The 15287-nt window shown below is 37.9% G+C and overlaps 1 protein-coding gene across 1 annotated transcript; it reads left to right on the top strand.

The window, feature by feature from the left end:
- Positions 1 to 5273: 5273 nt before the first annotated feature.
- On the top strand, positions 5274 to 15249 carry si:ch211-284o19.8 (protein lifeguard 1). The gene is made up of 6 exons (XM_034887884.1): positions 5274 to 5459; positions 9595 to 9883; positions 10449 to 10649; positions 11517 to 11645; positions 12154 to 12297; positions 14925 to 15249. The coding sequence occupies exons 2-6, from the start codon at positions 9614 to 9616 to the stop codon at positions 15057 to 15059; spliced, it is 879 nt and encodes a 292-aa protein (XP_034743775.1). The 5' UTR covers positions 5274 to 5459; positions 9595 to 9613; the 3' UTR covers positions 15060 to 15249.
- Positions 15250 to 15287: the final 38 nt, after the last annotated feature.

Raw genomic sequence — 15287 nt, 5'->3', positions numbered from 1 at the left:
GTTGAATTTGTAAAGTGGCAGAAACAATTGGTTATAAATATAGTTGTGTATATACATTTTCAGCCAATCGATAAATCAACTAATTGGTCGAATGAAAAACATTACTGAAAAACAATCAAGGTGTTCAAAAGGTTAAAAACACAAAGTTTAAAGGCTTGTTTCCATTGTGGTCCTTAAGGATGGAAAGTGAATAACACCAAATGGACCTAAACATTGAGGACAAAGGGTAAAGGGGTCAACTAATCAAAACAAACAAGTAAAACAGATCAAAACCACAATCAAAAACAAGGGCTTAAATACCAGACACACAAACAGACAGTACAATATTGCTAGTACTTCAAGGATCTTTTGATTTAATTTATGGTTTTTGTAACCATTTTTTTTAGAAGACTTAAAACAAAAGTAGGAGATGTTCAACAGTTTAAGGTTGGAAGGTAAGCCATTCCACTCGACAGCTGCCGAGTATAGGAAACCGTACTTCCCCATACAGCTCTTAAAACGGCAGAGCCTCTAATCTGTGGAACTCCCCCTAGTGGAATAGCTGTGTATCACTAATTTTAGAAAAGTAATCACATAAATACTTGGGTGCCAGGTTATTTCTATCTTATAAACTAAACAGTTAAGGTTGGAAAACTATCTCCTCCGCTCTGAGCAACCCAAGACTGGAGAAATGGTCAGGAAGAAGATGAGTTGTAGGATGGAGTTTAAGGATCACTCTGATCAGTTTATTTTGACAGATTTGTAGCTTGTCTTTGAGGTCTTTAGTAGTGCCTGTGTACCAAAGTGTACAGGCATAGTCGGCCAAGATTTTCAAGGTGTTACTATCTAAGAGGCTGGATATTCTTGCCAGGAACTTTTTACCTTTGAGATCATTTTTGGGCCAAAAACTCCCCTACTAGTTTTTTGTCCAGTATACAGCCCAAGTAAGTGATTGCTTCCTTGGCCGTAATTTCAACATACCCTAAACCCCATAGATTTTTTCAGTTTAACTCTGGACCCAAAAAGAATCAACACTGTTTTGCCAAGATGGAAAGACAGCTTGTTGTCTGTTAACCAAGCACTGAGGTTAAGGAGCTCTAAACTAAGCAACCTTTCCACCTCTGATTTCTCTTTATGAGGGACTAGAATAGCTGAATAATCTGCAAATAAAAACAAATTACAATAAATGGCTGACGGCATGTGTTAGGTTCAAAGACTTGAGTGGAAAAATTACTCACGGACACAAGACTTGGTTTTCTTTGCCAAATGGGAATAAAGCTGAAAAACATTCAGCAGTCTTCCAAAACTTGTGGGTGTTTACAGAAAGTGGATTTACATAATGGGTGTAGTATATAGTTGTTTAACATAAATGTGGGCTTAAACATAATTGTTTTACATAAAAGTGGGTTAGTACATCATAGTATCTGCTATAGTATTGGTTAAAGACAAACTGGGTGTGCTAAACACATTTTAAGGTCAACACAGTTCACTGAAGTTTTAATAAAGAAACAATAGCTTCTTCACACAGTCGCAGCTGCAAATTAATCTTATCTTACCCTACTGGCCAGACCCAGGAGTGTCCGTCTCTCCTCGTCTCAGTGTTCTTCTTCATTTCTCAAGGTTTCAAAATATTCACATGATAACTTTTAAACAATAAGACTTGTTCCGTTTTCATACAATATACCTTTGTTCAGTCTCCACACATGTCAATAACATATAACAAAAAAAGAGATGACCTAAAATACTCCCCTGGGGATCTCCACGAGATAATTTAAGGAAAAGGTTCCTTCAACATCTACTACCTGTTCTCTGCCAACCAGGAATGACCTCACCCACTGAAGAGATGTATGAGAAAAACCCAGAGCTTTGAGTTTGTTCAAAAGGATGATACTTAACCGTATTAAATTATTATTTTCAATGGATAAATAATAAGGTAAGGTTATGACACAAGTGATTATTTCAGCAGCATTCCTTTAGAAATCTGGAAGGAGTGTTGTCAGAACCACTAGCCTGAGTTTTTGTAATACGAGCTCCTCTGTTACTACTATTTGGTTGGACTCTGTTTTCTTCATAAAACGTATGCACCCTCTGTGGATCACCAAAAAAAACACCAGAAGTAGATGGAAGCTTCTGCACCAGATTACTTTCAACTATTTTGAAGAAACTATTTAAAGTATCTGCCACCCATTTGCTTTTGTCACTGAATATGGACCCATTAATAGCTGGGCCTATTTTACCAAGTTTTTGCTTAGGGTTCTCTTTCGTAACCAGTTTCTTGCCCACAGTTTCTTGGGATCCTTTTTATGCTCCTTAATTTTAAACATAAAAATATTTTGCCTCATCCACCATTTGCTGCACGTTATTTCTAAGTATTTTATATTCTTTAAAAAGAACAGGCAGTTTGGTTCTTTTAAACTCACTTAAAATGTTATTCCTCAAGTAAATGGTGTCCAAGAAATCACTATTTATCCAAAGAGGATGCCTATTCCCCTGGAAATCCTCCCAGTCCCCCTCTGTGTCCCTGTGGCTAAAGGACCTTATTTTCTTTCTAAAATTAGATAAGGTGAAATTCAATACAATGCTGATAACTTTTTCAAATGCTGAAAATCTTTCATTACTTATTTCAATGAGCTACAAACACCTCCCAAATTAGGTTGTGCATTTACCCACAACCACTTTTTATTTTATTTTTTTATTTATTTTAAATGTGCGCTTAATTTGGCATTTCAGTAAATGTTTGTTTTTGTGTTTACGTGATACGTGATTGGGGATGGCATGGGCTTGGGAAAAGTAATTGCTATTTTATCCTTATTTATGTTGTATTACTATTGTACAATGTTTGAAAGTATTGTCCTGACTTCATATAATAAAAATAATAAAACTTGAAGAAGATATGGTCAATAGCAGTTTGGCTATATTCTGGTTGGGACACTAAATAATTAGGGTTAGACCGTGCATCTTCAAGAAATCCCAAAAGCCATTATACAGTGCACCTTCTGTATTAAAAACATCATTATTGTTATCTGCCATTATCTTAATGGCAGATAACAATATTGTACTTCCTGGTTTCCTGCACATACGCATTTCAAGGTTTGGAAGAAGTCATCCTGATTTGGAGTTCTATAAGCAACAACAAACTAAAATATCAATCCACATAGCTTCAAGGTTGACATTGTCCAGGTCCTGTCTCAAATTAAAATCAATATTCAACCTCACAAATATGTATATCCCTCCCCCTTGTCTGTTCTGGTTTTTGCAAAAGATGACAAAGTTTTCAATTTCAACTTCGGAGTCAGTGATATGAGAATCTAACCATGTCTCTGAAAAACATAGTATGCTTGCCTTGAGTTTCCGGGCCAGCTCACGTTACTCTGTGATCTTTGGCAGCAAGCTGCGAATGTTTAAATGAAAACAGTGCAAACCCTTCAATGTAAAAAATGGATATGTGCTCCTCAGTGAAGCCCAAGGTGTTACTTCTCTCTGTAGTGGCCTTGGGAAGCGATTTAGTATCCAACACTACTGGTGTCTCCAACACACAGTGCAAGTCAGCCTCCTCGCCTCCCCCGGGTAGCAGCAGTGACTGACTAATGGCTCCATTGACCTCAGCAGCACACTGCGGCCTCCTTCTCGTCCACCTCTGCACCCGGTATCTGCTGGCTCTTGAGTTTACAGCCGCGTTCGCACCAAGCAGCTCCCGCTGTGTCTGCCGCGGCGGCCGCTGTCCGCAAGCCTCGTCGCAAACCACTTTGGATGGTACAACATCCAGTAGACCGAGACAGTCTGTACTCCAGGTTCACGTTCACGACCGTAGCAAGTTGCAGGTGGCTGATCGGTTCCTGGTTTGTTGTCTTTGTGGCATGTCAACCAAAGTTGCCTGTTTGATTTTACATTACTTAACTTACTACTTTTTGATTTATAGTCCCTTTAATGCACATTGATATCATTAGAAAATATTCACATTTAACGAGCTGGATAAAGAGAAGTTTGACTGTTTTAACATAAACAAATAAATAGATTAATGGAGAGTAAATCCAAGAAACGTTCCAGCGTCTAAACGTTGTGGTTACCGAGGCAACATTATGGTTGCATCTACACCACTAGCCACGATGGCCAAGATGAGGTGGCTAACCGTATCACATGCTGGCGCTAGCATGCTAGCTTGTTCTCAATGGCAAAACACTGCTACAATACACAATAGATCACCATAATCATCAAAAGAACTAATTCCACGTCCCTCTTCGGTAGGGATTCCACAAGTGCCCCTCGTTAGAAGAAGTCTCCCAGCTAATCCTGTCTTGTAATGAGCAAAGTTGGAAAAACAGTAGCTGGCTGATGTTATCATTACCTAGCAACTGTGCATGTGTGACTCCCAACAAAGATAGTATAGAAGTGAGATGTCTCACTCTGTAGCTAAGACAGAGACCTGAACACACAGAGTGAAAACAGGATCTGTAGCAATATGCAGTACAACAACAATATGGTGTTTTTTTTTTTAAATGAAACCATGGAAACCTATTCTGGTACAACCTCAAAATACAATAATGAATGTGAAAATGAGCATCATATGGTCACTTTAATACATTTTCAACTTTTAGAAAATGAATGTGTATGTAGTTGACAAAAGAAAATCTGAACACAAAGTCAACTCAATGGCTGTTCTGGAGCTTTCAATTGTATTACATGATCTTTCTCTGCCTTTAAGTCAACATGGATGAGAAAAAAATGGTATTTTGAACATCTATCTTCATTTTAAAGTACAAGTTTTAGTCCTAAATAACTAATCTAATTAAATTACATCATGCAGTATTGACACAAACAATACATACCTTTTGGCACAATCCAAGCGGTTAGAATGAAATATCATCTTGTAATAGCCTGATACTATAATCTGACTGAATTGCCATGTAGTTTCCCTTTTAGTTTGAATTTATTGAAAGAAATCTGAGATGTGGGGCAACGAGTCAGAGGACTGGGAACAGGCTAAACACTTATTACTGCAATTGCAATTTTTGCCCGGCAACAACTGACACAAAACTTTTTCAGGTCAACTATTCTCAGATAAAACTTGGATAATACTGTAACCTATATGTTCAATCTTTAATTTTGTACTGAGCTTGCAAACAGTGACAATCACAGGGTAAACTGTGAAAGCTGCAGTATAATATTTTATGTGTATACTATACTTTCATTGTAATAAAGTCTAAAAAGGTACATATAGTTGTGTGGCCCCCGGGGATGTCCCCAGACCCTATTTTGATGACCTCTAATGAAGTATGAAGAAACGGCGGTGTTTCAGATTTCCGCACTGAGTTCTTGCAGACAGGGAATTTTTTTGTTTCACATTGCCAGGAAGTGAAACTCTACACCAGATTGGTGGAACGAATGACACCCAAATCACCACGCAAGGTATTTTTGTTTTGTATGGTCTCCATCTTAAACAGCACTGAGCGGTGTCAGATACAACTATAATCCAACAGAAAAAGGTAAGAATAACATTCACTGTATTCTCTATTATTTTGTCTTAAAGCAATACCTACTGTTGCTTTACTGGTACTTTCAACAAGAAACCAAACATTATTTGGTTAAGAATAATCTTTTAAAACGGTCTATACTCAAAGCACAAAACATATATTTTGCCAGTTACACCTTAAGATACATGGTACTTGTGCGGTCAGTGATAACTTTTATCATCTACTGCACTGTTTAATTCCTGCACTGTTCACTTTTGCTGTATCATCATTGCAAACAGTCTACCATAGTAGACTCTCTCTACCCGTCTTTTAACCTTTTCATGGTCATTGCATCTCTGTGAGTGATTTTTATTTTTATTCTTAAGTAAGTGTGATATGTGAGTATATGTGTTTGGTTGTGTTATGGTTGTCTTGCTACTGGATGCCTAAAATTTCCTTTGGGATAAATAAAGTATCTATCTATCTATCTATCTATCTATCTGGCTATCTATCTATCTATCTATCTATCTATCTTTAAAAAAAACTGCCTAAAAAACACCAAACAAAACACTCAATTGCTAGATTCTGCTGTGGTAGATTCAATTTTTTTTGAGTGATTTGGGTGAATGAGAAAGGAGAAAAGAAAGCAGATGCAGCAGGTATTACTGCAACAATGGCTCTTTAAAACAAATTTCATTAATATTACTTTGAGTTAATTCAGTTTTAGATTGTCAATTCAATGATTACATTTAATACTACATTTAAAGTACATTTTAATTTCGGATTACATCTGTACTTTCATTTATGTAACATATTGGATTTAGATACAATAAGTAACTTTTCCGCATTAAAATATCTGATGTGAATCCATTGTCTTGTTACTATAACTTGCTACCCTATGTAAAAACTGTTGGAGAATCGAAAAACCCCGGTGTTTTGTAAAACCATAGCCTATATGATGACACAACACAACACAACACAACACAATCTGTGTCCCCACAGCTGGAGTTTTACTTCCTAATGTTTATACCATTATTGGGTAAAGAGTCAGCAGCAGCTCTGATGTAAGAAACTCTGATATTGAAAAATAACTGTGTTTCATTAAATTGAACCAACAGAGAAAGACCGAACATTTGGGAGACAGATTGCCATTTTAGGTCAGACTCCAAAGGTAATGAGTAAATTGTAGTTTATGAGTAATATAGTTTAGGTGGAGTTGCCATTTTTTTTATTGACTCATTCCACTGTACGCAATTATGTTATGGAAAATAAGCTTCTTTAGAATATGTGGCTCTTCTCCCCTCAAGCAATATTTCTAAATATCTACAGGCCACCTAAATATTGTGCAAACTTCATTGATGACTTCACTGAACTGCTGTCTATAATCTGTAATAACTTCGACTGTGTAATCATTGTGGGTGATTTTAACATTCATGTAAACCCCCAGGACAGAAGGACCAAAGGACTGTGTTGTGTTTTTGAGATCCATGGACTGAGTCAGCATGTGACAGAGCCCATGCACAATAAGGGGCACACTTTGACTTGATAGTCTCCAAGGATCTGAATATTTCCAAGGTTGTGGTGACTGACGTTGCTCTCTCTGATCATTCCTGTGTTTTCTTTAACGGGACTATCTCTGTGCCCAAAAGTGTCCCAACAAAGATAATCAGAAAACGGTATATCACTGAAAACACCAGTAAAACGTTTATTCAGATTTTCTCCTCCACATCCACCCTCTCTGGGCTTTCAGTCACTGAGCTTGTAGCTGATTTCAACTGTAAAATTACAAATGTTATTGATGCCATTGCGCCCAATAAGGTCAAAGTGTTCTCTGATAAATAAATAAAAAACTCCACGGAGAAATGTCCTACTAATGAGAACAGAAAAAAAGAGTGTTGAAAAGCTGAACAAAGGTGGCAAAAAACCAATCTCCTGGTCCATTCTAACACCTATAAAGAGAGACTTCGTATTTATGATTTGCATTTTCTGAGTGCAAGGAGGTCCTTCTTCTCTGACATTATCTCTAGAAACAATAATAATTCACATGCTTTGTTTTGTACTGTTGATAGGTTAACAAACCCTCCAGTACCAATAGCCTCTGAGCTTTTATCTACCAAGGCTTGCAAGGATTTTTCCTCCTTCTTCAAAGACAAATTCAGAAGATTAGACAGTCAGTGCCTCTATATAAAGTCCAGGGTATGTGTTGTCACAGTATTCAAGCAAAACCTGTTCCAATATGACAGAATTTCAGATGATCAACCATAAAAACCTGGAGGACATTATACAACATCTGAAAACCTCCTCCTTTTGTCTTGATATTCTACCAACGGGTGTATTAAAAAATGTTTAGAATTGTTTGGCTTATGATCTTCTACAGATTGTGAACACGTGTTTTCTTTCAGGTATCTTTCCACAGTCCCTGAAAACTGCAGTAATCAAGCCACTCTTAAAAAAGAACAACCTAGACACATCACTAATGACCATATATAGGCCAATATCAAACCTTCAGTTTTTAGGTAAAATCATTAAAAAAGCGTTTTTTCAACAACTATACCATTTCTTATCACTAAACAACTGTTTTGATACCTTTCAGTCGGGTTTTTGACCACAGCACTGAGACGGCTCTTGTCAAAGTCTTTAACGACATCCACCTCAACACAGATAGTGACAACATTTCAGTCTTAGTATTACTTGATCTCAGTACTGCTTTAACACGGTTGACCTTGACATTTTACTAGACTGATTGGAAAACTGGGTTGGCCTTTCCGGCTTAGTACTACAGTGGTTTGAATCCTACTTAAAGAATTGGGACTACTTTGTGTCATTTGGTAATTATTAACTGCATTTTGTTGCAATGTACCCGTACATGTGTAATGACAATAAAGTTGAATCTCATCTCATAAATCTGAGCATACAAATATGACATGCAGAGTTCCCCAAGGCTCCATTCTGGGGCCTCTTTCTGTTTATTTACATGCTTCCACTGGCTCAGATTATGAAAAACAACAAAATAAGTTACTGTAGTTATGTTGACGTCACACAAATTTACGTAACCTCATCATCAGGGGACTATAGTCCAATACAAAAACTGACTAAGTGCATTGAACAAATTAATGGCTGGATGTTACAGAACTTTCTGAAATTAAATGAAGGAAATACTGAGGTGGTTAATTTTGGAGCAAAAGAGGAACGATTAAAAGTCTGCGCTCAGCTTCAGACAACAATGTTAAAAACAGCAGACAAAGCCAGAAATCTTAGTGTAGTCATGGACTCTGACCTGAATTTTAACAGCCACATTGAGACAATTACAAAGTCAGCCTACTATCACCTTAAGAATATATCAAGAGTTAAAGGACTTATGTGTCAACAGGCTTTGGAAAAACTTGTCCATGCTTTCATCTTCAGTAGACTTGACTACTGTAACGGTGTCTTTAGAGGTCTCCCTAAAATATCAATCAGATAGCTGTAGCTGATTCAGAACGCTGCTGCTCAAGTCCTCACTAAGACCAAGAGACTGGATCACATCACTCCAGTTCTGAAGTCTTTACACTGGCTTCCTGTGCCTCAAATAATTATTTTCAAAGTATATTAAACGGTTTAGGGCCAAAATACATATCTTATGTTCTACTACACTATAAACCACCCAGACCTCTCAGGTCGCCTGGTACAGGTCTGCTTTCTGTCCCCAGAATCAGAACTAAACAGGGGGAAGCAGCGTTCAGTTTCTATGCTCCGCACATCTGAAACAAACTTCCAGAAAACAGCAGATCCGCTGCTACTCTCAGTTCTTTTAAATCAAGGCTGAAGACCTTTCTTTTTGATGTGGCCTTTCTTTAAATGGTTGTTCATTTCTTTAATGTTTAATTTCTCATACTGCACTGTAACTTGTATCTTTTTGTTTTATCTGTTTTTATTTTTAACTGTTTATTCTTGTGTTTAATCTGTTTTTATTTTTTAACTGTTTTTGTGTATAGTACTTTGAATTGCCCTGTTGCTGAAATGTGCTATATATGTGCTTATAAATAAAGCTGCCTTGCCTCGCCTTGCCCATATTTAAGTAAAACAGTAACTTCCCACTGCAGCTGTTAGACAGAAGGTATCCCATCAGACCTGTGCTAGTATAAGATGATCCTTTTATGTGACTAAACTTCTGTCTTTGGCCCACAGTTTGACATCCTATCACAATGTCAGATACAGAGACACAGGACCCTCCTGGTTATGATGCGTCCTCTCCACCACCGTTATACTCCTACGAAGGACAGCCACCTCCACCCTACTCTGCCACCCCGGCGTTGTACCCTCCACCCAAAATAGATCCAACATACAAATATCAGCCTACCACTGGATACGTGTCTTTCCGGGACATCATCCCAGAAGCCTCATCGGACACAACTCCCCTGATAGCCTCATCTTCTTTTAATGACAAGACAGTGAGAAGAGCGTTTGTTAGAAAGGTCTGTACAATTTGCTATGGCCACTTTATTCTAACACCAGAATGGGAAACCCGAGACTACTGCTGCACCATAAAAATAAATTATTTAATTGCGATTATTTTCACTGAGAGGATCTGTACCAAACAAACATTTTTCTTCTAGTCGGTAGGAAAGTATTTGTAGGCCGGGACTTCTTTGCAGCACAACAATACTTCATTCAGAACAGTTAGACACATATTTTGCCTTTAAAAAAATAACCCCCTGCATTCTGGATAATGCAGAATTCTGTATTGCAATTTCGACAAAATTGAGATTAATGATGCAGAACCTAGTGAAGGCCCTCTCTTGGTTGCGAGAGAAATTTCAGGGATAGCAAGATTATTTACAGGATTTCTGGAAGGCTAGGTCAGATGTAGTGTAAGGAAAAAATTTCAAATCCATAAATACCGCACACAGATCATGAGCGTCAAAGCTTTTTTACCTGAAAACATTTATATACAGCTATAAGATCAGTTGCTGTGCAGAATATTTTGTAATGAGGCTGTTCATTTTTTATAAGTGCTTTTGTTCATGTTTCACTGTGCAGGTGTTCAGCATTCTGACTCTTCAGCTGCTGTTCACCTTCAGCGTGGTGTGTGTGTTCACCTTTTCCAGTGTGATCAAAGAAGCGGTGCAGACCAACGTGGGGGTCTACATCAGCTCCGTCGTTATCTTCCTTGTAATCGCCATCGCCCTCAGCTGCTGCAAGTCCTTCAGTCGCTGTCACCCCTGGAACATCGTGGGACTGGTGAGGAACACAAGAGCGTAAAACCCCAAATATCTAACGGGGGGATTCATTTCACACAATATAGATACGGTAGTCACTAATATTAAAACAAAACATTTTAATGATAGGACAGTTTACCCTGACAATATGATAAAGGAATTGCTTTGTAGTTTAAAAGGAAATATAAAAAAGGATATGAAACACTTAAAGTCACACAGTCACATCATGGAAAGAGAAGTGAAAGGTTTTGGTCAAGGAGGCAAATGTTATCTCAACTAAATTTACAATGCCGATGCCGGACCAGTAGTTTTAAAATGATTTAAAACTAAAACAGATCCTTTTGACATCAAATTATGACTTATAGAGGTTGTTTATTTTATTGAAAACTATTTACATTTGACAGTATTTTAACTTTTTTAAGAACCTAAATATACAATAAGTAAACCTAAGTCACTTAACACACAACAACAATAATTTAACAATATATAACAGTTACACTATTAGCAAGTAAAAACCACGCGCACACAAACACACACACACACACACACACACACACAGATTCATTGTAAGTCATTGAGATTTAGTTACCATATAAAATGAGGACAGGCCCTTCATGTATAGTGATCATTAAATACATTATACAGAGGCACACTGCCAGGGCTAGGAGGAGTGTTTGCCCAGCAGGGCTTCTGGTAGAAAGAAAAAAAATGTCTGCACTTAACAAGTGTCTCATTAAGGTCTATAAAAGACTATAATTATTTATTAAAAACAATCTGTCTCTGTTTAGAGCAGTTCAACTTGTGAAGCTACCTATAAAGCAAACTAAAGCAAAAAGGTTTTGTAAGATATTTTTGGCAATGTTCAATACACTGAATGTTGTGCCTCCAGGTTGTGGTCGGCCTGAGCTTGTCATACATGGTTGGAACTACCGCCTCCTTCTACAACACCACTGCTGTGGTTATCACCATGGGCGCCACGCTGGCCATTTCGGTTGCAATCATTGCGTTCTCTGCACAGGTCAGACAGCCAGGCTGAGCAAAACAGCTGCCTTTCTAAATGCTTCCTGTATACAGACATCATGTCCAGCTTGTTTTAAGCAAAGCTATGTGCTATGTGCTACGTGTTGCAATTGCTGGAAAATATAATAAGAGGCAGACTATTAATGTAGAGCTGAAACAATAAGTTGATTTAAAAAAAGTCAGAGATGATTAAAATAAGAGTAAAAATAAGAATTAGAAATGAAAACAAACCATAAACTATTAAACTATAAACATGGGATGTAAAAAATATTAAATGTGGGATGTTCTATTAAAACAACTTGGTTTTATAAATGCATTCTTATATAGTGATCAACATATCATGGGTGGTCTATAATATATGTTTCCTGTATTATAAAGAACATTCATTGATTTAAAAATTATGAAAAATAAAACTTAAAAGCAGCTGTATAGTATATGCAATATATGGACAAATAATGTATTGATGAAATTTAATGAATGTACTAATGTGTCGCTGTTATCTACAGACTCGTTTTGATTTCACTATTTGCTACGGCATTCTGCTGATTTTGTTTGTGGACATGATCATGTTTGGATTCTTCTGCACCTTCTACTACTCCTACATCACCGATATCGTCTACGGATGTCTGGGTGCTCTGCTGTATTCACTGGTATGGGAGAAAAGAACAATGTATACATATATAATAATAATACTCTCGAAAGGGATTTACAAACAAGACTTGCACAGCACTTCCCTGAGTATGAAGTAGAAGGACAAAAACATCGAATACAGGTTTTTCTGTGCTCCTGGTCACCTCAAGGTTGCAAGGTTAAACAGTTCTATCACTGATGCTTTTACTTTGACCTGTTTTGCAGGTTCCTAAGCTCTGTGTGGAGTCACATTGCACAGTTCCACTTAAAGGTGCTCTAAGCAATGTTGGGTGGTGTTACTTCTTGTTGACTTTAGAAGTATTTTCAAACAAAATGAGACTAGCTTGCCCCTCCCTCCTCCTCATCCCGTCCCTCTCCCTTGTGTGCTTCCGCACACTAACCTCCCCAACCCCCACCCCCAAACCCCTCTCGTTGGTTATTGGCTGGAACGCTGGAACACTGTTTTTTTTTGTTGGCGTTTGTAGACCCTGGGCTGTCTACAGAGACTGTGTTTTTTTACAGTGTGTTCTGGGGACAGGCAGCTAGCAACTAGTGAGGAGATGTTTTTTTTTACAGTATGTTCAGGTGACAGGCAGCTAGCGGATAGTGAGGAGATGTTTTTTACAGTGTGTTCAGGGGACAAGCAGCTAGCAAATAGTGAGGAGATGTTTTTTTACACTGTGCTCAGGCAGCTCACGAATAGTTTGCTGTTTGTGACAAATGTTTTTTGGCCTAAAACACGCGTGACATTGCTTAGAGCACCTTTAATTTAAAATATTTTTTTCTTTTTTTATATTTAACCTCATGATTTGGTTTTATTTAGAGAAAATAAGGGTACAGCAGTGAAATAAGGACCTGCACCCCCACACGGGTGCTTTAATTAACAGCTTCAGCAGAGAAAACGTCATGAACACCCAGCCTTAAGAAGAGATCGGATCAGACCAAATAAAAGAAAACCCCCGTGAACAATTAGTTAGCCCAATTAGGGCTTTAAAGGCAACAAGTCTAAGTGAGTGCAGTGTTCAACAAGCCAGAAAGTGGATGTAATAACTAAAATGTAACAGGATTTTAGTTTTAAGTAAAATCCTCAAACTGTAAGCAACAATAATAAAGAGTGACTGAGCAAAAAAGGACAGCAATTATCCATCAAGAGGAATAAGCTGTCAGAGAAGATACTTAATTAAATATGCTGTAGAATATGTATATTAAACCTCTTTACAGCAGGCTTGTCATATTAGAAAAAAGCACAGGTGTAACTTAAAACATCAACGATAGCTCTAGTCTATTCAGGTTGTAGCTAGAACGGACACAATCTTTTTAAAAGTGTCATCCAGGACGAGCCTGGGTTAGCTGTTTTGTTAGAGCAGACGCCCATAGAGGTTTACTCCTTGACACAGCGGACGCGGGTTCTACTCCAACCTGCAGCCCATTGCTGCATGTCATACCCCTTCTCTCTCCCCTTTCATGTTGTCAGCTGGCCTGTGGAATTAAAGGCCTAAAATGTCAAGAAGAAGAAAAAAAGACTTTCACCCAGGAAAAGTGTGCTTGTTTCTCCAAAATGTGTTTTAATACAAACCATGATATATTTCCTAAACTTAACTAGTTGTTTTGGTTACCTAAAGTCAGTTACTTACTTTTTCTCAGCTAAACGCTGTAGCTGTATCCCTTCTAGCCACAACCTTCTATTCGAGTATTAGGCTATGACAGTGTGGCAGCAAGCCAGCATCTAAAAGGAATTCCGCCATCATTCATTTGAGTTAGACTAGGGCTGAACGATGAATCGTTTTCAAATCGAAACTGAGATTTGAAAGAATGTGATTAGCTGATCGTGAAGACCGTGATTAAAGGGGCTGTGGCTTAGTGGTAGAGCGGTTGTTTGCCAATCGGAAGGTTGGGGGTTCAATCCCTGGCCCTGCAGTCCCATGTCGAAGTGTCCTTAGGCAAGACACTGAACCCCAAGTTGTCCCCGATGCTGTACATCGGAGTGTGCGTGTGTGAATGGTGAATGTATCCTGTATGATGTAAAAGTGCTTTGAGCAATCGTTAAGACTAGAAAAGCGCTATATAAATACGGCACATTTACATTAATTGAATGTGCGATAGTTAGTTGAATCTTTGGTTTAACATTTTTATTCCTCTTTTTATTATATTTACGTTTTTTTTAAATAAATATCCTATGTTTGACTGTTTAATGTTCCATGCTTATTGAAATAAATATCTATGTTCCCATCCTTGCACAGAAATATAGAGCAGTTTTGAGTGTCTCATGTTATAATGCTCCATAACATGTTGTATCTGTTACACAGTGAATATTGAACCCTGTTGAGCCCTAACTCCCACCTACCTTTCCTACTGTGAGATGTCACATTTTCTTCTATAGTTTACAAATAGTTTTTTTTTTTGAAAGATTATTTTTGGGGCTTTTCTGCCTTTATTTGATAGGACAGCTTGGTGAGAAAGGGGAAGACATGCAGAAAATTGTCACAGGTTGGATTCAAACCCTGGACGTCTGCGTTGAGGCATAAACCTCTCATATGTGTGCCTGCTCTACCCGCTGACCAACCCTGCCACATATAGTTTACTAATAGTTTATCTGGTACTGGCTCACCCTAGTCCTAACTCTTCCTCCTCCTCTCCCTCTCTTCAGTTCCTGATGGTCGACTGTCAGCTGATGATGGGGATGATGAGCTACCGTCTGAATCCAGAGGAATACATCAACGCTGCTCTCATGCTCTACCTGGACATTGTCCTCATCTTCCTCTACCTGCTGGGGAGGAGGTGAAACTGTATACACTAAATATGTTTACACACATCCACACACAGACCGACACTCCAAGCTGTACCAGCAATGAAAATGTACTTTATTACTATGTATATACTGTAGCTCCTGTTTTAAGTGACAATGAAGGAATGATTATCAGTCTTTTTACAGAATCTTGTTTTGTCTAAGTTTTAAATAAACAGAAATCAATTACAAATGCACGATATTTGTTGTTTTGCAGTGCATTTT

Source organism: Etheostoma cragini, chromosome 12 (genome assembly GCF_013103735.1).
Source record: "Etheostoma cragini isolate CJK2018 chromosome 12, CSU_Ecrag_1.0, whole genome shotgun sequence".
NCBI classification, from domain to species: Eukaryota; Metazoa; Chordata; class Actinopteri; order Perciformes; family Percidae; genus Etheostoma; species Etheostoma cragini.
This window is presented reverse-complemented; position numbering and strand designations above follow the sequence as displayed.

What these genes read in the sequence shown, in the direction of transcription:
- si:ch211-284o19.8 (XM_034887884.1), top strand. Translation starts at nt 9,614, where the DNA reads ATGTCAGATACAGAGACACAGGACCCTCCTGGTTATGATGCGTCCTCT. An exon ending in CCTGGAACATCGTGGGACTG is followed by an intron (nt 10,650 to 11,516) that starts GTGAGGAACACA and finishes TTGTGCCTCCAG; the next exon opens with GTTGTGGTCGGCCTGAGCTT. An exon ending in GTGCTCTGCTGTATTCACTG is followed by an intron (nt 12,298 to 14,924) that starts GTATGGGAGAAA and finishes CCCTCTCTTCAG; the next exon opens with TTCCTGATGGTCGACTGTCA.